This window comes from Gobio gobio, assembly GCF_949357685.1.
Source record: "Gobio gobio genome assembly, chromosome: 10".
Classification (NCBI taxonomy): domain Eukaryota; kingdom Metazoa; phylum Chordata; class Actinopteri; order Cypriniformes; family Gobionidae; genus Gobio; species Gobio gobio.
The window spans coordinates 50,062,585-50,086,454 of NC_137116.1; the positions used below are offsets into that span (position 1 = coordinate 50,062,585).

The 23,870-nt window shown below is 37.0% G+C and overlaps 1 protein-coding gene across 6 annotated transcripts in view; it reads left to right on the top strand.

The window, feature by feature from the left end:
* dab2ipa (DAB2 interacting protein a) overlaps nt 1–23,870 on the top strand; it is a gene marked incomplete at its 5' end in the record, with an annotated part of 164,641 nt that overhangs the window by 95,082 nt on the left and 45,689 nt on the right. Inside the window, one exon of one of the 6 annotated variants that reach the window (XM_079827789.1) lies at nt 20,098–20,748. The exons of the other annotated variants lie outside the window; for them this stretch is intronic. Within the exon in view, the coding sequence (XP_079683915.1) occupies nt 20,726–20,748 (23 nt within the window). Of the gene's footprint in view, nt 1–20,097; nt 20,749–23,870 lie in introns of those variants that run through there. 6 annotated transcript variants of the gene reach the window in all.

Consider the following 23,870-nt stretch of genomic DNA (forward strand, 5'->3'; position numbering starts at 1 on the left):
GCAGTGCGCAATATGGATCATTGCTGCAAAACCACTACAGCATGACCAGCGATATTCCCGAATGAATAACTCTTATGACCCATTTTTAAGTGAATCATATAGACAGCGCAATCAGTAAACTCCTATCCCCAAATGAATGACTCTTATGAACCCATTCTCTTTAGTGAATTAAACACATACAATGCAACCAGTGTAGCCGGAGTCATTCCTTTTAGCAAATCAAATGCATACAGCAGCAAATCCAATGTAGTCCAATTCACAAATGAATGACTCTTATTAGCTGGTTATTTTTGTGAATCAAATGCACAAATTGCAAAAATTTGCTTATTTAAACCTAATAATGCTTTATAAATGACGTATTAACTATTTACTAATGCTCATAGCATGCAGTTGTTATAAAGTGTTATCGCAATCTTTTAGTTTCTTTTTTTTTTTGGTACCCAGAAGATAATTTAGAACCTTTACAACTCAATAACACACATTTTTACACTGAAGATTTACTAGGGGTTCTTTAAGAAAATGATGAGCTTCATATTTCTGCTTTTAAACTCTCCGTCTTGCTTCCTAGACTTTAATTGTCAGCATATACACTTCGTTTTTACAGTCGTTTTTACAACGAAGAGGGGCAGATCAAACTAATTTAAGTGGTAATTGACATCATATGCTTTCGGTAAAGTTCGGAACCTGGAATGTTATTTTAATTATCGTAAAGACATTTCATCATCAAATAAAAGCAAATTAAAGCAATGAGTCTTATACACAATGCCTATAGCTGTGATTGTTCGTCGTGTAAATTTGTGTAATTGTGAAACAGGGACAGTTAAAGCAAATGTTCTGAATTGATAGATTGCAGTTTACATCTTAAAAGAACTCTGCACTGTCATTTGGACAGCAGAGAATGCTGTTTAGCTCTAGTAATGGGTCTTTTTGCAATGACCATGACCTGAGCAAATTGATTTATTCTCTAATTCACATTCAAATCCAAGAGGATAGCAGAGAGAGGAGCAGTTTGAACACAGCTGTCATTGCTGTCACCTGATTCTTTCTGTGCATTGTACAGTGGGTGAGATGAGGCTTCAGACACCGCACGAACGCCACTCACGGCCTGTCAGCATCCCACAGATCCCGCCCCGACAGCCCGTCGTCTTCTGGAATTTTCCAGCCGCCTGTACCATGCAGATCATTCTTGCTTCATAATTGCCCAGAATATTTTACATGAGGTATGTCAGATATAAAAACAGATATACAGATATAAAAACAGACCAAAAACTAACAAATGCGAGGCGGAAATTGTCAGTCAAGTTGGTAGGTTGTCTACTGCAATCCTTTTTTTGGAAATTCAGACAGTGGCAGCAATGCAAACTAAGGCTTGTTTATACAACTTGTGTAAGCAGCACATATTATTTTATCACCCATATTAAGGGCCCTATTTTAACAATTTGACCACATGGTCTGAAGCGCATGGCGCAGGTGCACTTAGGGCTTGTCTGAATCCACTTTTGCACGATGGTTGGAATCCACAGTTCAACGATGGTAAAAACGGTCGGTGCGTCAGACGCATGGTCCAAAAGGGTTTTACCTAGTCTCTTAATGAGTCTTGGGTGTGTTTTGATCGTAACGTGCAATAAACCAATCAGAGTCTCATCTCCCATTCCCTTTAAAAGCCAGTTGCACTTGCTCCATGGAGGATTCACTATTTACTTGGCGGAATTTGCGAGCGTAAAGACTTAACGCTTCTCCAGAGAGGAATCCTTTTATTATATTAAAAAAATATTAGTGTTAGTGTGCTGCTGTGCGTCCCCTGTGTGTGTAATAAGCAGAGTGTACATGCTTTGTGCACCCGCCTATAGGTGCATAGTACTAATGCACCCTTTAAATAACACAAAAAATACTGCACTATTGACTTTAGATCAGGGTTTTTTTGGTCAATGGTGCAGTCATTTTAGTTGCCTCAAAATAGCAACGTGCCAACAATGCGCCTGAACACACCTGGTTTTCAGACCAGCACGCCCATGGGCGAACAGATGGGTGCGAGTGCATTTGCTATTTAAACAACATGGCGCTGGATGTGAAAATGATAACACTTGCGTCACACCTGGCGTCTTATTGCGCCGGGTGTATGATAGGACCCTAACTCTTTCCCAGCCATTGATTGTTCCGTCATTTCTGACACATTTATGACTGCCGGGGCGGCAGTGGCTCAGTGGTTCATGTAGGTTGTCTACAAACCGGAAGGTTGGTGGTTCAATCCCCAGTTCCACCTGACCAAGTGTCGAGGTGTCCATGAGCAAGACACCTAACCCCAGCTGCTCCCGACGAGCTGGATGGCGCCTTGCATGGCTGACAACGGCGTTGGTGTGTGAATGGGTGAATGTGAGGCAAGATGTAAAGCGCTTTGGATGGCCATGGGTCTGTTAAAAGCGCTATATAAATGCAGTCCATTTACCATTTTTTAAGGGTAGATTCACTATAAGACAAGATGAGACTTTTTTTCACTGTTGGGGGTAGGGGGCGCTATTACACGTTTTCTGAAAGAGTACAAAATCTCCAGATCAAAACACAGGCGAAGATGCAGAAACAAGCGATAGAAGCATGTAGAAGTATGTAAACGAACACAATCTTTAAACATTAAACAGCATATAAATCAAAACTGCCTAACGTTACTGAATGAAATGTCGAGCCCCTCTAAGAGGTATAGGACTGTGAAGCTTTGGGCTGTTGATGGATACTCTCTACTTCATTTATATTTTAATTTACTCAGCTTTTTGTTCAAAATATTCAATGCTTAAAAAACATACCCACATTCAATTGTTGATTGAAAAAAATAATGCATAAATAAAATGTTTTATACATATATACATATATATATATATATATATATATATATATATATATATATATATATATATATATATATATATATATATATATATATATATATATATATATATATATATATATATATATATATATATATATATATATATATATATATATTATACAATTTTCTAGCAGAGGTTCTGATCTTTCTTTTGATATATTGTATGTTCAGATATTCATACAAAATGATAGTGCTGGCTGGCAAATTAAACAATGGCAGGGAAAGATATTTTAAACTGAGCACATACGTGGCATAATTTGGCAGATGCAGCTACACGTGCAGTGTTTCACTAATTTATTAGTTTATTTAATGTATATAATGTGTTATGTATAATGTGTTTATTAAGCTATCAAAATAATCAAACTATTCATGATTTCCCTTATACGTATGCAAATGGATTACTATTTGAATGTAAATGTGATTCTCTTTTTTATGTAAAGAATATTACCTTATAAGATTGTAATAATTATAAATAGCTCACTCAGAATGACATAATTTTGCCACCTTGGAATTATAAGGTTCTATCTGCATTCTGAGCAATTTTGAGATATTAAGCTCCAAAGTTTTTGCATTCCATTCGACCTTTTTGTTTTCTAATTAAAAAGTCCCAAAAATGTACATAACATAAAAAACATCACATAATGTAAATACGTTGTCACAGAATAAGAATATGTGAATAACTCAATTTTGTCAAAAATGAGAACCCGGTGATGATTTATGGCCATTATTACGGTTCTTTTCTCTTTAGATCCGGACCTGCAGTTGCAGTTGTGCTGCTTACTAGAGCTGTGTGAAACATTTTTGTGTGCCTAAGTGTGTAACTGTGTCTGGCAGATTCACTCGAGTTCAGGGATCAATGACAAATCAAATTATCAGATAAGCCTTTGCTATAATACGCAGTAATCTTTCAGCCAGCAGTTCTGCTTGGCCATTGCAGTGGTTTTTGTGCTCTATCTGCACCACTACAGTTTTTTTTAATGACCACACACACACAGAGACCCACAAAATTGGCATTTCTTCACAGGGTTTAGTGCGCTTCACTCTTGAGACACTCAGACAGGTTTTTTGTCTCCTTTGTCACAGCCTTCTTTTGCATTTGAAGCAGTATCTTATACCCTTGCGAGTTAGGCTTTCATTTGTGACACGTCGTTATTATATGGTCTTATTGAGATGTGCACCATGGTGTGTAGACTGCATACGCAATTTTGTGGTGTTGTCCCTCAAAACATCTTTGCAATCATCATTTAATGACAAGGTAATTTGTGTCAACAACTCGCAGTCTATAGAGGGAAATTGCAGGCGAAATTTCTCCAGTTATGAAAGCAGTCAGTCGCTGGGTATAAAAGCTAATCTTACCCTCTAGAGTTGCCATAGTAACAAAGATAAATATTAAGTACAATTCAATAAGCCATTCCGCTTTACATGCACATATGCACATCATCACTAACTCCTTGTGTGTGTACCTTTAGTAGGTGGTTAACGCAAACGCTGCGTTTCGAATTGACGGATACCGTATAACCCTTTTGCAAGAGCAGGCTTTGTTGCAACTGAATCACACCTTTGACAATGTCAACCTGCACCTCGTAATTAACACGTTTTGCAGTTATGTTGTCCTAGTGGGATGTTAGCATAGTTACTGGAAAACTAGGTCAATATGATGCGTCATAATTCCAGCCTGTAAGGCAACAAATTGTGGAAAGGGAAATAGGGGGGCGGTTTTATGGTTCTGCATGTGTTCAGTGGTCTGTAGTTGTAGCTAATGGAGCCGGAAGAGACAGGAGGAGAATGTTAACAACGCTGAGGGGAATGTTGGAGGTCACAGACTGAGCTAACAGAGTAAAAGGACTTCCTGCGTTCTGCTACAGTCCGAGGTTTGTTAGAGGAATAGTTTAGAAAAATTGAAAATGCATGTTGTTACAAATTCGTTTGACTTTTGATTCTTCTGTGGAGCACAAAATAAAGTATTGGCTACTTTTCCATGTATTAAAATAGGGCGTAAATCAAAATAAAACCCGAAATTGCAATATGGCTTAAAACGATTATCAAATGCTGCAATTTAATTCATTCAATTCAATTCACATTTATTTGTATAGCGCTTTTCACAATGCATATAGTTTCAAAGCAGCTTAACAGAAAATGCATGTGTCTACATTACAATTTAGAAAGTTATGCATTTCAGAAATGTACATATCTAAACCATGCAGTTAGCTAACAATGTATTCATTTAAGACAGAAAAAATGGTAAATGGACTACATTTATATAGCGCTTTCAACAGACCCATGGACATCCAAAGCGCTTCACATATTGCCTCACATTCACCCATTCATACACTCTAAAAAAAGTGAGCTCATTGATTGAACGAATACATGTTGTTAACAAATGATTAGGATATATAGAAAGTTTGCATTTGTTCATGTTGATTGAGAGTTTGCATCCTGTCCTGGCAGGAGATGGAGTTGTCTCTTTACAGGTTTTTGGCGTCTGAAGTCATACAAACTGGAGCTGACATACTCTCTAGTTAGGGATGAGCATCCCGAGATAAAACAGAACAACAAATGGAAAATAATTAGCGTAGCTGCTGTTCAGAACATTAAGCAAAGATAATCATGTGCATTTGATGTGATATATAACTGGAGTACAAGGTTATGAGATACACTATGTGAATGCTTGGCTAAAGAGATGCGTCTTTAATCTAGATTGAAACTGGGAGAGTGAGTCTGAGCCCCGAATATTATCAAGAAGGCTATTACAGAGTCTAACCTGTGCCCACGATGGTATTTATATATTTAATTACATAAATATGTGTGCAGCATGTTTCATAGTGAGGCCTGGTACTTTTTTTTTTTTTCTACACAAAAGCAGCTCATGTTCGGGTGTTCCAATTTAATCTCTGCATTTGCTATAACACAAAACAAATTATATTTGGCATAATTGTACAGCCTAAAAACCAGAACAACAAACCTGGACCTTATTAAAAAAAAAAAAAAAAAAAAAAAAAAAAATATATATATATATATATATATATATATATATATATATATATATATCTAATTCATATATATATCTAATTCATATATAAAAATCTAATTCAGATTTTTCTGATTGCTATTTTATATATATATATATATATATATATATATATATATATATAAAAATATATATATATATATATATATATATATATATATATATATATATATATATATATATATATATATATATATATATATATATATATATATATATATATATATATATATATATATATATATATATATATATATATATATATATATATATAAAAATAGCAATCAGAAAAATCTGAATTAGATTATTGCCCCAAATAGTGTGGCTCTATTGAAAGTGGATGGGCTCCAAAATAACAACACTGTAAAAAAAAAACGATGTAAAAAACACTGTAGAAAATGTTTTTACAAGAAAATTGGGTTGTTTTAAGCAAACATTTAACCCAACCGATGGGTTAAAACAACCCAAATGCTGCGTTAAAACAACCCAATTGCTGGGTTTGTCCATTTTCAACCCAACTTGGGTTATTTTTAACCCAGCATATTTTAGAGTGTACTCTTTCGGTGTTGTTCAAGTCTTCTGAAGACATTCAATAGCTTGTTTTTTATGTTTTTTTTTTTGTGACATAGATCTAATTTTTGTCGCTATCATGTCGCTATTCTCTAAAAACTGTCTGCATCCTTTTAAATATAGTGCTTTTAGATTTAACACGTCAGGTTTGGAATATAGCACATGGCTTGTATGGACTACTTGTCTTTTATAGTGTTTTTTTGTCATGTTGGAGTTCTTTTGGGTAAAGGCGTCAAAATCTGAAGGACGGTCAAGTGCCTTCCACGTCACAATGAAGACGCTAAAGGCACCCCTAGGCGTCACTATATCGACGCACAGGATACTCCATTGATTTCAGTTGTTTGCCCAATGCGTCAGATCAAGACGCATTTAATTCTTTGCATTAAGCAGACATGATTTTATGAATATTTATAGGCTACTTTTATATTTTGGAGCAACTAACCCCACTCCTACCCAAAACCTACCCACTTCTAAACAATATAAAACACATAACAGGAAAATACAAGTACAGTCGCAGGTATTTATTGCAAAAACTGGCCAAAAACAGTATAAGCATTCCAAGTCTTCTGAAGTCAAGAAGCTGATGTAAGGACGCAATTGGTCACGAGACATAGGACAGCCAATGCAATTTCACTATGAAAACTTTGGGCGGCAATTTTTGAAATGTGAATGTGTGCATGATTTTCAGCGGATGGAGATGCTGATCGCTTTTGGGGATTTTCTTCACACAAAACAATCGTTTGGAATATTTGTATTTTTTTAATAAATTGTGTATGCAGTCGTATTTTCCTGTTATATCCTTTATTTTATATCATATAATACACAAATGAGGTTTAGGGATGGGATGAGGTTGGGTTACATGTTCAAACGTGTGTAACTAGCGTAAATAAAAGAAATGTAAATAAAAGTATGCTGGCTGATTAAATTGAGAATCACACTCCAACATGTCATAATGGCAAAATCATAACCCAATATAATTTCATCATGGCGATAACGTTCCCATGCCTGTATAATGCCAAAGATTTCTCATTGAAATCAATGGAGCACCCTGCACGTCGAAAAATAACACCTAGGGGTACTTGATCATGCTTCAGATTTTGACGCCATGGGAGTGAGAACGGGTTGTTCTCCATGAGGATGAGTAATAGAATTATAACTTTTCCTTTAAATTGTGTGAGTTTTTCTATTCCCATAACATACATTCACCAGATCTCCTTTACCGTTTATAATAATAGCTGGCAGAGCGGTTTCATGACAGAAATGAGAGACAGCTAGCCACATCTGCATCATTCGTTCATGATTATTCTCAGTCTGTTGACAATCCAAGAGGCCAGTGGGGAAGTCAGGCCCTGTTATTGCAATCTTCAGTCTGCTTAAATGCTCCAGGGAACTTATATTTGAGGAATCATTTCTGAGGAATACGAATTAATATTTAAAGACTTCCACAACTCTATAAGACAGGTGCGGGACCATTAGGTGAGACTGCAAGATGACAAGTAATTGCTCTTAGGTGGCTCACACACACCTACACACACATGAAGCAGAGAGAATGACACTGGAAAATGAATCACAGGCTTGCTGTGGGAAAAGCTGTGCGTGGTGGAGAATGGCGAGAGCATATGTCATTAATTTGTCTCCCGAGTGACTCGCACACATTCGATGCGTTATGTTAAAGGTTGGAGGAGAGCCGAGCTGGTGATAGGAAATTCCTCTCTTCTGTGCTGCAGGTTCTCTGTTTTAGTGCATGAATATTGGATCGCCCGATGAATTGAATGTGTCTAGCCCGCGACCTACTCCCACTCGGCACGGATACTGTCACATCACACTTCTGTCTCCAGTGTGTAACAAAGACATGACCTCATTGTTTCAGGCCTGAAGGACATGGAACCCACTTTGGTTTCTCCGCCCACAAAAGCTTAGAGAGAACATAGAAGAACCTCTCAAAGGATTTATTTTGTGCTTAAACTCAAGATGTTCAGCCAAAGAGCGGACCTTGAAGTCACATTGATTGACTTCATTGTTTAATGGATGCAAACCTTTACGTCTGGATGGACGTTCAGATGTTTCAGTCTGTTCTACACAGATGATGATTATATATTATGATTATATATTTTTTTCCCCATATCTCCATGGGAAATATGTTAAAACCCAGATTCTGCATTATGCAAAACACATATAAGGCACAAAGAGTAAGATGTGATATTGTAAAGAGTTTATGTGTACTGTTTTTACTTATAATAGCAGTTTTACTTTTTATTTTATTTTATGTAACTTGTTCATACCTTACTGTATATATTTTAGAAAATGAGACCACTATTCAAAATAATTTTATTTAGCATTTTTCTCATGTAATAATTTTTTTTAAATAATTCATTAATTAATTATCATACATTATTATTAGTTAATATTATTAATAATATGATTAAATAAAATTATTCACATATTTTGTATAATATATATATAATATATTATACAAAATGTGTATAATTTTATATATATATATATATATATATATTAGACTTTAAAGAAGAGATGCACACAGTGCAGGTAACTCGCGCACGCATCTCTGTCTCTCTCTCTCTCTCTCTCTCTGATCTTTCTTTTTCAGTTCTCTGTCTCTCTCTTTTAATAATGAATTTAAATAAATGTGATAATTCGTTCAAATAAAAACAATCCGATGGCTCTACTTTATTTAATGTGGACGGAGTGCTAAAAAATAACCATCATTTTAATTTTCGCTTCACGTCGGGTGGTTCTTCACCTCTACGTCGTGCCTTAAAATCCCTCACTTAATGAATTAATTAACATACATTATTATTAGTTAATGTTATTAATAATATGATTATATATATATATATCTTACCGAAATCCGTATCACGCCACATGGAATCGCTCAATCAGTGTTTCAACCATGGAAAGACGTCAGTAAAACAGCTTGTAAACAATGTCATGTAACACATTTACCTCAGAAAAACCATATCCAGTGTCCATAAACTTGTTAGTCAGCTAGAAAAAAATTACTCTAGAGAGGAGAATTTAGCTAAATATAGGCACCATATTACATATTCATTATAACCTTTAATGTTTTTCAATATAAATGCATGTTGGAATAAATCTGGCAAGTTTTTATGACAGCCACCATTTAAATGTTTATATCTCAATAAACAAATTGGAGTAGAAATATGAATATGTAATTGTAAAGTTAATATTATAACTTTATTAGTATAAAAAAAAACATAATTGAGTGTAATTTAAGTGTTTGTATACAAATCAGTTCATTTTTACCTTCAATAGTAGGCTAATGTAGCCTAGGTTAGTTAAGAGATTTGTTTTCCTTGAGACAATTTGCCATGTATTAATATATATCCATATTTAATCGGAATCAAATCGAATTGCAAGCTTGTGAATCTAAATTGAAACAAATTGTGAAATGTGTCAATACCCAGCCCTAATATACAGTGAGGAAAATAAGTATTTGAACACCCTGCTATTTTGCAAGTTTTCCCACTTAGAAATCATGGAGGGGTCTGAAATTGTCATTGTAGGTGCATGTCCACTGTGAGAGACATAATCTAAAAAAAAAATCCAGAAATCACAATGTATGATTTTTTTTACTATTTATTTGTATGATACAGCTGCAAATAAGTATTTGAACACCTGTCTATCAGCTAGAATTCTGACCCTCAAAGACCTGTTAGTCTGCCTTTAAAATGTCCATGATTTCTAAGTGGGAGAACTTGCAAAATAGCAGGGTGTTCAAATACTTATTTTCCTCACTGTATATAGTATGAATCAGAAATATTTCCTTATCATTATAACCTTATTACATCACAAGTTTGGTTGGTTTAAAAAAAAATCTAAATCCTTAAATATCTTTTGTTTATTGCAGATATGCAATAGATTTGTCTTGCAAATTTCCACTGTGGTCTCATACTTTGCATTGTATATTGCTAATTAATCTTCTTTTCCCTTTTTTTGTTTGGATCAGCAATCCCTAAATTCAATCCCCATTGTACGCTCATAACACTAATAGTTTTAAATGACGTGCTGTAGGCTGTGGTGTGTAAGCCCTCTTCCTCTTCTTGTTGTTCATCAAATTATGGCTTAAACTACAGTTTCTTAATAGAGAGTATTAATCACAACATTTTTGTGCGTTGAGCACTGAGCCTGATGAAATTTTCTCATAATTGATCTGTCTAAAGTTATTAAAACCACAGCATGTTCACAACTAATTCACAAATTCATTTCAAATTGTAGCATGTTTTAAACGAAACATTTCATTGCAAGAAGACACTACATGCAAAAACAGGCAGGTCAATTCTTGTGAGTGGTTTTTTTTTGCACGTTATCTATTTCTGTCTGTAGATTTTAACTGCAATACATCTCTTTAAATGCGTTTTTTTTCATGCACTGAATAAGAAATCTCTACTTCTGCCGCACTTAAAGTACATACACCAAACTTAACTGTTTTATTCCTGTCTAGATTCTGAAGGTTTTTACTGAGTGGTTTAGGTAATGCAACTTGTAATACAAACAATCTTTGCTATTCTTAAAGACTCCCTGTGGTAAAAATCTAGTTTTTAACGTTGTTTATATGTCTATGTGGTGTTTTTAATATGCTTTAAGACAAACCATGTTCAAATTCATAAACAGTACATTACTCGTATACAGACAGGAGCCATCTTGGAAAACAGTCTCGACGAATTGAGCCACGAACGCTGTGCTAAGTGAGCTGGTCGATAGGAATTAGTTCAGCTTAGCACAACCTTCGTGGCTCAATTCGTCGAGACTGTTTTCCAAGATGGCTCCTGTCTGTATACGCATAATGTACTGTCTTTATAAAGTATCTTCTTATTAAACTGTTTGTACACTTACAAAGCTCTCAATGCTTCGGTTTGCATGTAGGGACCCTCATTATGCTACCGTGTTAGTGTGAGGCTATTTTGAGCCTTGTTAGTGGTATTAACTAGCGATTTAATTTTACTTATTCTATGCCCCATATACTAGCGTAAAAAGCTAATCTGTTTTTACAGATAGAACTCTTTACATTTGATTTTCATGAAAATGCATCCCAGAGAACGATCTACTCGGTACCATGTGTTAATTACCCCTAGGTTCATTTTTCACTGGAGTTGTCCTTTAAAACTGCAGTTTACCAAAGACAGTCTCAAAAACGTGGTTTGAAATCGCTGGTGTTTCTTATGTCACACGTCTTGTAACCAATCACATCAACGTGCGGGCGGGCTTTAGCATATCCTTAACTGCGAAGCAGGGGAATCTCAAGAGAAGCCAGGTTATCCTGGTATATTTGTCTGTACATTTAGCAATATAGAGGGTGGATTATGCATATGATATATATCACAATGTTATGATGAACTATATATCTTTCTCCTCTGATGTTCTAAGTTGTTCAAAGCGTTTCTAAGGATGCCGATTGTTAGAAAGCGATGGCAAATGGGAACATGGTTTGTGGTTCAAACATATATGGCTGAATTAAATCAGTATTTCCACTTGCCATTGTGCAGCATTTACTACAGTAAAGTTGACCGAGTAGATCAGGTATTCATTCTGAGCTGGTGTGAGTGGAGGAGGGGCTAATTTGCATATGTATGGTTCCGCGTATACTAAATGAAACAAGTGTGTAGAGTTGCATTCATGCTATATTAAGGCATGAAGATATTTTTTCACATGAAAAAACTTTAAAATATGTAGTTTTTGTGATCAAAGATGAGTTTTAAAGGCACAATATGTAATTTTCGCCACTAGAGGTCGCTTATTTGAAACAAAGGTGTAGCTTGATGATGTCTTGATTTCGCGGAATCATGGGCATTGTCGTCTTCACCTCTACAGCCGGTGGAAAAGAATCTGACAGGACGGAAATCACCCTAACCCTGGCTCGAGAGAAGTGGAGCTTTTATTATGCCACAGACGACCACCTCCAATTCTTTCGGTCATGAGTATGTGGGGTAACTCAGTGCTGTTTTATCAAATTAGATAAATTTGAGTGTGTTTCTAAGTTGTTAAAATGCTACTCTGTGCGTTCGCTCGGCGGCTACTATGAGCACTTGTTGAAAACTGCAGATCGCTAGATCGATATAAGGCATGGTAAAACATGGTACTCGCAGTAAATCTAGAAAACCAGATTTAAACAATAAGACCGTGTTGAGCTGTATAACAGTGATTCCTTTTCTGTTGATGAATGTATCCATACAGTTGCTCGCCTGTCTAATAAAACATAATATATTAAAGCATCTTTGGTGTTTCCATGGTTTCTGCAAAATAAAAACAGAAATCGAGGGCAACGCGGTTATGATGTCATTGATAGGCGACGCACGGACATAGTGTCCTGGTTAAAGTTGCTTATTCCTCTGGATTTAAACATTCTTGGAAACATTTGGGATAATGTAAGTACTCAAGTCAACAAAATATACAGCATTGTTCTAGTGGTTTTTGGATATTTTAATCCAAAAATCTTACATATTGTGCCTTTAAGGGATAAAATGATTGCCTAGGGGAGGACTTTAATATAATCAATCAGCTGTAGAAGTTTGGTGACATCTATTCATTACATTATTTGCTATTCACCTGTCTTGCCACAAAATGCATTTTTAACGTCTTACAGCAGAGAGCTCATGATTCACGAGCAAGACAGAGTTACTGACTAAATAGTGTAATATATTGGTATTTGTAAGTGCATAAAGTGTAGTTTAATTCTGTTATGTGGGTGTTGGGTCACCACAATTTTGAGACCTAAAAAATGGCTTGCAGAGTGCGCACAATAAATAAAACAAAAAACTTGAGAACCCCTGCCATAACCCTTAGTATGAGCAAAAGTACTGCCTGCCTAAAAGCATACGCTACTCAGGTCAAAGTTTACTGAGCATACATACACCCACCCACCCACGTTCCCAAACAGACATTTACCTCCAGCAAACATGCATTCTGCATGAAGATATTGTGGATTTTCCCAGTTCAGGGACCAGTATATCACAAAAGCCACAGGACAAAGGCCACATACACACACACACACACACACACACACAGGGAAGGGGGCAGGGCCAGCTCACACTGTTAAGCCTGCTTCCGTTGCACACAGCAGCAGTCCAGCCGACACAACGAGAGAGTGAGAGAGAGGGAAAGAGAGAGAAAGAGAGGGATTGGCGCAGCCCACAGTCTGTCAAAGGATCTCTGGCCCACTTTAAATATGAGTGGGGGGTTTACAGCAGCTCCTCTATGAGAGTGTGACAGTTAAAACAAGGAGGCCAGAGCGAGAGGAGAGAGGCGGGGCTGCAAGATTGTGTGTGTGAGCCGGCTGCGTGTGTCCGCTGTTCCCAGTGGCTCCGAGCCGCAGCAGAGGTAGCAAAATGGAGCTGTGAGCAGCCTTCCTCATCCTTGTCTTCGTCGCCAGGGGACCTGGGATCTTGACGGCATGCCTGGTGAGTAGTCCTTACTAGAATCCCTGTGGTTCTGACAGGCACGCTGTAGATCCAGATCTTGGTGGATGGAGTGTGTTTTGGGAGCGCTGCATTGTGCCTGAATGGCATCTCATTACAGAGCTTCCATGCTGAAAGAATGAAAGAGGGCGAGAGAGAGAGACGAGGGACGAGTCACAGCGCTCCCTCAGCTTTTGTCGGCATTATCAGGGCAGTAATCGATGGTAAACAGCAAGCTGCTGCGGTCAACAGGGATTGTGGCCGGTAACTGAAGTGTTCAGTCCCTATGAACGGATCATGGGCTCCGCAGCTTCCCTGTTCTGTCCTTTGTGTGGGAGCAGATGTACTAAAACACATGCTGGGTGAGGAATACACTCCGTGCCCTGCGGTCAGGTGGACTGTAGAGGTGCTTTTGGTAATGTTTTTTCATTTAATGGCACTGTCAGGTTGTGTACTGATATTATGAGATCCATTATTCCACCCTGGTACTGGGTGGCTACACGTGCTGTTTGACATCCCAGCATTCTCTGTGTTGGACGGGGCGATCTGATGATGTTTGTAGAGAAGCTATGGCAGACTATAAATGTTTGCAGTTTATACTGTTGCCTGTATATTTGATTTAGTGCATGTGTACAGTAGGTGTGTATTTACAAGAGTGTGTTATTGTGAAACTTCATTGTGCAGACTGAGAATATGTTATGAATCTGTATTTATTATGAATAATGAGAGTATTGTTTTATATTATTGCATTGATTCATCTAAAAATGTATTGGCAAACAAATGAATTAATTCACTCTATAAACACGTTGTCATTACACATACTGCTGAACAAATCATAACATATAAGTCATTTTTCTCATTAGATATGTACTGTAAGTATATATTTATACATAGAAATTTGGCATCTCGTTTATTTCATGAAACTGTATTAGATGTGATTTAGACTTAAAAGTTAAAAAGCATTGCAACTGTATTTATGGGATAAGCATATGTGTATCACACCCTGGAATACTTGATTCTAATTGGTCAATTGACTGCATTCTGAATTCAAATGATTTTGTATACTGACCATTGTCTCGTATCACTCTGCAGTCTCTTTCTTTTATTAGTAAAAGAATGATGAATCATTGATTAAAAACAGCAATGTTCATGAAGTAGTTATTTATTTATTAGTATCAGATTAACAGTTGCAAATAATGTAACTTGATATAGATGTTACCCATTCAGAATCGCCCTTTTAGTTGAGGTATTTGCTGCTTTAAACCACAAAGAGGTGCTATAAATGTAGATTTAGCGCATTAATATACACTCACCTAAAGGATTATTAGGAACACCATACTAATACTGTGTTTGACCCCCTTTTGCCTTCAGAACTGCCTTAATTCTACGTGGCATTGATTCAACAAGGTGCTGAAAGCATTCTTTAGAAATGTTGGCCCATATTAATAGGATAGCATCTTGCAGTTGATGGAGATTTGTGGGATGCACATCCAGGGCACGAAGCTCCCGTTCCACCACATCCCAAAGATGCTCTATTGGGTTGAGATCTGGTGACTGTGGGGGCCATTTTAGTACAGTGAACTCATTGTCATGTTCAAGAAACCAATTTGAAATGATTCAAGCTTTGTGACATGGTGCATTATCCTGCTGGAAGTAGCCATCAGAGGATGGGTACATGGTGGTCATAGAGGGATGAACATGGTCAGAAACAATGCTCAGGTAGGCCGTGGCATATAAACGTTGCCCAATTGGCACTAAGGGGCCTAAAGTGTGCCAAGAAAACATCCCCCACACCATTACACCACCACCACCAGCCTGCACAGTGGTAACAAGGCATGATGGATCCATGTTCTCATTTTGTTCACGCCAAATTCTGACTCTACCATCTGAATGTCTCAACAGAAATCGAGACTCATCAGACCAGGCAACATTTTTCCAGTCTTCAACTGTCCAATTTTGGTGAGCTTGTGCAAATTGTAGCCTCTTTTTCCTATTTGTAGTGGAGATGAGTGGTACCCGGTGGGGTCTTCTGCTTTTGTAGCCCATCCGCCTCAAGGTTGTGTGTGTTGTGGCTTCACAAATTCTTTGCTGCATACCTCGGTTGTAACGAGTGGTTATTTCAGTCAAAGTTGCTCTTCTATCAGCTTGAATCAGTCGGCCCATTCTCCTCTGACCTCTAGCATCAACAAGGCATTTTCTCCCACAGGACTGCCGCATACTGGGTGTTTTTCCCTTTTCACACCATTCTTTGTAAACCCTAGAAATGGTTGTGCGTGAAAATCCCAGTAACTGAGCAGATTGTGAAATACTCAGACCGGCCCGTCTGGCACCAACAACCATGCCACGCTCAAAATTGCTTAAATCCCCTTTCTTTCCCATTCTGACATTCAGTTTGGAGTTCAGGAGATTGTCTTGACCAGGACCACACCCCTAAATGCATTGAAGCAACTGCCATGTGATTGGTTGATTAGATAATTGCATTAAAGGGATAGTTCACCCAAAAATGAAAATTCTGTCATCATTTACTCACCCTCAAGTTGTTCCAAACCTGTATGAGTTTCTTTGTTCTGCTGAACACAAAAGAAGATAGAGTGAAGAATGTTTGTAACAAAGCAGAGAGAGCAACTATTGACTACCATAGTATTTTTTTTCCTACTATGGTAGTCAATAGTTGCTCTATCTGCTTGGTTACACACATTCTTCTAAATATCTTCTTTTGTGTTCAGCAGAACAAAGAAACTCACACAGGTTTGGACGAACTTGAGGGTGAGTAAATGATGACAGAATTTTCATCTTTGGGTGAACTATCCCTTTAATGAGAAATTGAACAGGTGTTCCTAATAATCCTTTAGGTGAGTGTAGAATGTAAGCTCACAGGTTTATATTTGTCTGCATTTTATAATGGCTCATCCAATTAAGACTCAAAACTATCAATTTTACCATTTCCTGTACGATATCCCATACATAGAAAATGTACGTCAAATTTACAACTTTTTTTAAGTAACATGTTGTTGTATTACCAGATTATTGTATACGGTAACTAGGAAAAGGGGTTATTCACAATGCTTTTTTTCATCAGGAAGGTGCAGTGTGAATGTGCAATGCTGAGGACAAAATGAATATTCATGTTCTACCCTTTTTTTGTAGATATCTGTTAATGGCTTCGTTAGGAGCGAGGTTTGGCACTTGCATGAATTCAAAGCCATTACCAGAAGTTGAGTGAAGGATTTTTAAGGGCCCTCAAAATTCATGACTATTTCAAAAACCTTGTCACATAACATATTAATACTCACCAAGGTTAGTGCAGAAATATCGTTCCATTTTAATTGCCTCCCTTCACACAACCATTTTAGAGCTTCCGTAATTTCTGCCTGTTCAAAAACATTGCAGGTTGTGGGTTGGTAAAATTGGGTAGAAATGCAGAGGTTGACATGTCAAACATGTGACAGCAGTGTGACATGCTGTATTTATCCAATACTATTGAAATTGGTGTAATTATTTTATATTTATACATGCATTTTTAATAGGCTAAATTCTTGGTGTTGACTTTTTAAAAAAATCATGTTATTTGGCAGTGTTAATGCCCATTCACACCAAGGATGACAACTAAAATGATAAAGTTTTTTTTTAAATTGTTCTTAAAGGGGTCATGAACTGGCTTAGTTATTTTTTTTATACTGTTGTCTGAGGTCAACTTATGAAGTTTGCGTGTTTTTTACGTAAAAAAAAATCATAATGAATAAGTAATATGCTATATTCTACTCTGGTTTTGAGCCTCTCTCATGGAACGCTCAGCTTTAATGGGCGTGCCGCACTGAAGACTTTAAAGTAAACGCCCACTGCTATGATTGGATAAGCTTTGCATATTTAATGAGCTTCGGCACCCCGTGGTACACGTGAGGCATTGTTTTGAAAGCGTGTGGGAAAACGACAACCGGAATGATTCGCCCACAGGGCTCGCAAAATGTCTTTAGCCTATCAAACAAACACAATGATTTAAATCTCATCCACCCGCAGTTAATATGAATGTTATTTTTATATTATCTGGCCCGCCCGATCGGTGGATATAACCGCGAACCGTGCATCTAAACACACACAAACACACATGCAAGCCAAGTACGTTGCAGACAGCATGATCAAAACTTCCACGATTGTATTTTTCCTTCAAATATCAAGTCAAAAGAGTGAACAAGGAATTTTCTTTCACTATTTAAGATGATAGTATTGTTAGCCTGTCTGGAAAACACATAGCCCCGGGACGTTGGGCTTTGCGAGCCCTGTGACAGCGGGGTAAATTATGTTCCGTTAGACACGTACACATAATAAATAGATATCAAACGATCTGTAACAATGCAATACTATCACATATAAAACATTTTTTACTCACATTAGTGTGTTGCTTCATTCATGAAAACTCATCCTGTCTGCAAATCCAGTCTCTTGTTTACAAACGAATCCGCGGTGAAATGAAGGAACAAACGTGCAATGTCTTCCCCACGTGAGCTGGATATTCATTCAATTTAAAGCTTAACCACACATTCCTAATATTATAACCCGAAGGAAGCTTATGCGGCGACTGTGTTCTTCCACAACCAGGCAATACAGCGCAATATCTTGCTATCTTCGGCTTGTTTATTGCTCGGTAGCGCGACCCGTTTAGCTCCACGAGTCAGTGGGCGGAGCTACAGAATCAAAGGTACTTTTTCTGCTGTTGAGGCGGTGTTTCACCTCACTCAGACGTCACAGCCTGGCAGATTCTGAGATCGAGCGTTTGCTGGGCCTGGTGTCAATAAAAGCTTTTCTTTGACTAACAAGGAAGTTTTCAGCTCCGAAAGTTACAGGATATTCTTATATCATGATTAACTTTTATATATCAAAGGCTGAATGAAAAGTAGATTTCTCAATTCCTGACCCCTTTAATATAAAAGAATAGTCCACACCACAACTATAATAATAATGGTATAGAGAAACTATATGGTTTAAATTAAATGTCCAGGCCATTTGTTGTTGTTTTTTATCTCCAACTTTCTCTCCCCCCCAAAAAAAAAGAATTTGTTTTCCATGCCCCAAGAATCACCCGAATAAGCTTCTTTGAAAAGAGGCTTGTGGGTTTTAGGAGTGACCCCATCGATAGTGCTGAGATTATGTAACTATTCATCTGTGAACACAAACACGGCTGTTGAAATGCAGTAATAAGCTGTGTACCAGGGTATTATGGGATGCTGAATAATTACTTTGTTCATTGAGCTCCCAAATGTTTTCCTGATTATAAAATGAGAGGTTAAATGGGAATTTTTACATGAGCTGGCTGATCTAGTTCACGCTAAGATTATTTTATTACTTTGTTTTAATGTGTAGCTTGTGTATTTATTGCCCTTATGGGATAATGGATAATATGAATGCTTTGTCATTGTGTACTCCAAGTATATGTGGCCAAAGACATACTTCAGAATGAATCAGAATGAGAATCAGAATGAGCTTTATTGCCAGGTATGTTTACACAAACTAGGAATTTGTTGTAGTGACAGAAGTGAGTGTAACTAAAAGTTTCCACATTTAATTGGGCTTCAGTATGTAAAACAACAACAAAAAAGGTTAAAAAAAAAAGTTTTAGCTTTTGAAATTTTGGTCAAATTCTCATTAATGAAAAAAATAAGGCTATTAGACACCAAATGATACACACATTTATTTTAAATAGAAATATTTTAACATTATAAATGTCTTTACTTTCACTTTTGATCAATTTAATGCATCCTTGCTGAATAAAAGTATTCATTTCTTTCAAAGAAAAAACCCAAACTTTTGAAAAGTAGTGTGTTTTATGTGTGTGTGTGACCTTTGGATGTATAATAGTTATAGAAGAAGAGCACAAGTATTCTGTTTAAAAAGTACTCTAAGCACACATTCTTCAAAATAATACTTAAGAATTAATGCAGTGCAGTTTGTAAAACGTTACTGTAGTTGTATGCATTACCCAGTTGCACTACAGGCCAAGTTTGAATTTCCATTAAACTCCACTGTATGCCAGGTTCACTGAGCCATTGTCATTCTGCTAAAAATCTTGCTTGTATTGCTGGTTTCCTTGGCAGTCATTTCCTATTTGGAGCAGAGACCTCGAGGGAGGACTGCTTCCTGTCGGGGAGTGTGGGAACCTTCGGAGGCGGAGTACGCAGCACATATCAACCACAGATATAGGACACAATCTTAGAGCAGACGGCAGGCTGCACTCCACAACATGAATTTAATTACAGCATGCGAGGTCTGCGGAGTGCACAATCTGCTGCTGTCTATCCCTCCTTCCTTATTATTAGCTCATGAAGACGTACTTAAAAAGAAACCTGCTTTTTTTAATAATTGGCTGTTTAGTGTCATCATTTTTATAAGGCGTTGTAGTGTAGTGATACAGCGGAGATTTTCAATTGCTGATTGCTTATGGTTTTATAACCTTTAATTATGTAATTCATTCGATAATTATGCGTCTTTCTATCTTTTTAAAGCTTAACATTTCATGTAAACCCGACCAGAACTGCAGCAACGATCCATAAATCCCTGCTCTGAAAGTGAGAGCAGAATTTTTTTTAAATAGAAATCCTTGAAAATGGATTTGGGTGTGTTCAAGATGCAACAGATTGTTCCCTAGGGTGCTTGGAGACCAAGGCACTCCCTCGCTCTAAATGTTTTAGGCAGAGCGCTGTACAGTGAACACGGTTTCCAAGCCTTGGCGTCTGATATCTTGCAGAAAATCAAGGATAATCACTGCACTGGCTCACTTCTCTTGCAGCCTTTGGACTTGTTTTGTTTTGCTCTGGGACCATGCTGAATCAGAATAGTAAAAAGTAAGTTTGGGAAATGTTGCTTCTTCCTGTTTTTCTATTCTTGATGGCTGTGGTTCTAGTGAAAATCTTGTGATTGACACTGGGTTTGCTAGGATTAACAGATTCGCTGGAATGTTGGACTGTTTTTCAGTAACCTGCAATAGAGCTTGTTGTTTCTGTTTCATGCCATGCCAAAATGTTTTTGTAATGGGCACCCGGAACAGAGCTTTTTTTGTCTGAATACTTTAGTGGTTATTTTGGTTTTTGATCATGATGTAGATAGAAAGATGAATAAAGCAATACAGTATCCGTTCCCTAAAAGTTCCATATTCAGTGCGGTCAAAATATGAGTCTCTCTCTCTCTCTCTCTCTCTCTCTCTCTCTCTCTCTCTCTCTCTCTCTCTCTCTCTCTCTCTCTCTCTCTCTCTCTCTCTCTCTCTCTCTCTCTATATATATATATCTATATCTATATCTATATCTATATCTATATATATATATATATATATATATATATATATATATATATATATATATATGTGTGTGTGTGTGTGTGTGTGTGTGTGTGTGTGTGTGTGTGTGTGTGTTTTACAAGGACACGGGTAAACCAGTAACGCTTTACAGTAAGGTTTCGTTAGTTAACGTTAATTAACATTAGTAATTATGAAGTAAAAATGAACTGCACTTCTACAGCATTTATTAATCTTTGTTAATGTTAATTTCAACATTTACTAATACATTAATAAAATCAAAAATTGTATTTTTTCTGCGAAGTAACGAACAAACAGATGTATTTGTTTAACAAAAATACAGTAACAAATGCACTGCTCATGGCTAGTTCATGTCATTTAATACATTTACTAATGTTAACAAATGAAACCTTAATGTAAAGTGCTACCGGTAAACCAAATGGATTAAAAACATACTAAACTGTGTGTTTGTTTGTTTGTTTTTTATTTTAAAAAATGGCAGAAATGTTGTGTGATGGGTAGGTTTAGTGTAAGGGGATAGAATATACAGTTTGCACAGAATGAAAACCATTATGCCTATGGATAGTCTCCGTAAACCGTGTGTGTGTGTAGGGTGGGGGTGGTTCAGGTATTCCATACGTTGTGGGACTTTTTTTGTTGACAGAATGTTTTCTGCGTGGGTTGTGTGTATAGGGGCACACTGAAAAAAACAGGAAAACACATATTGTCCAATTGACAATTGTTACAATTGACTAGAATCATATTGTTTGGGCTCTACTCAACAAAATTGTGTTTCTCTCCTAAACGTGATTTCTTTGCTTTCGATTAATGTAATTCTCTAAATGTACAATCTACTAGATTCAATTATTTAGGGTGAATGTGAACCAATTGTGTACTCTAAAATTATTTTTGCTGAAACTGTAGTTCCCAGCATGCTTTGCTTGGGACTTGACGAGTAGAGTAAAATTGTTGAAATTAAGGCGGGTTTCACACTGCACGCGTTAGCAGAGCGTAAGCAGTGCATATTTTTTCCGGCGCCCATATTAACAGATTAGACTGAGCATTCACACCGTACGCAGAGATGGAGCAGAACAGAAGCGTCAGTGCTGCGATCTTTTCGGCGCCGAGTCTATTTTTGCTGCGCACTTTAGGAGCACTTTCTGATCAATAACACGTATTCCAATTATAACTTTCCCATTACAGGATGATCTTTGTCCCTTTAAATTAATGTCCAGGGGCATTTTTACCATTATAAGAGCAATGTTTTCTAATCTTATTAAATGTATGCATCATCTTTTGTCAATTTCTTCATTTAAAATAGAAAAGTTTTTTTTTTAAATGTTAATTTAAACAATACATTCAGTTAGAGCAATAAGACACAACCAGACTGTTACCAATCAAATTAAATCCGCATCAAAAGTAGAAGTGGCACAGAAGCTCTATCTGAAATGGTGTTTAGATACATTTGCATGCAGCTCATGGGTAAATAATGTTGTATAAATGTTTTAAATATAATTTTTTGAATTTAGAAATAGGCTATGTACAAATTAAACTTAAACTTAGTTAAAATATTTATATTTTAAATAAAAAGTCCATGCAAAGTATAAATATGAAAATAAAACAGCCAGTAGGGGGCGTCGAAGTCTATGTGGGAGTCATTGATTCATTCGACCGCTTGGAGATGCACAACTGGTTGTTTTGATTTTCACGAAATAAACAGTATTGTGGCTAAAACGTTGTTACTTAACATCAACTTGTCTATTGGACTTTTGTACAAGATCAGTATCACATTTGCAATCATGCCAATACTCGGAGCAATAGCTGTCCGTAACTTTTGGCGCTCTGGCGCTGATAAACAGAACTGCGTGCATCTCGCGGAAGAACACTGCAGCCGGAGCTACTTCTCTCTGTTTATGTCTATGGCGAGTCACGCAGGGACTGTGCTCCTCCGCAGCGCTGCGACCCGAACTGGAATGGTCAGAAAAGAAACACTTATTATATGTGTACCGTAGTGATTCAGGGTAAGATAAAAACACGGTTTGGAAAATGGATTTATGATGTACTCACTCATATGCATCTAGTCATTTTTAAACACAATAAATGTTATGGACTGCAGCTGATAATGATTAAACCAAGAACTCATACAGGAGCGTTTTTTTATTATTTTTTATTAATTCATTTTTGGTGGCATTTTTTGCCCAAGCCCCTGTTATTTTCCGACCTTGTTTATGATAATCAAAATGTGGTATTTCTAGTTAAGTTTGGCTGCAAACATGGCTGCAAAGAAACATCAGCGCGAGGCGTCTGGTATGCATGGCCGCGTCACACCCGTTTCACCCATAGACCGTGGTTTCACCTTTTAAACTATCTCCGTCGCACACGTTTTTTGCACATGCTCCGCTGACAGAAGGCATGAAAAGCAGTTGATTGCAGCACGAAACGTAACAGTTGCTCAGTCAGTCAGTGTTTGTAGTTTTTATTCCGATTGTATTATACATCTATTCATGAGAAGCGATCGGGTCACTCGCACCTGTGCGCCTAAATATTTTTTCGCAGTCGCACGCAGTTATTTTTTAGGCCCAAATGCGCCCAAAATGGTCGCTATGTAGAGCTCTGCATATGACATCCAGCGCTGTGAAAAAATAAATAGTTTTTGCACAAACTTCAAAGGCCCGT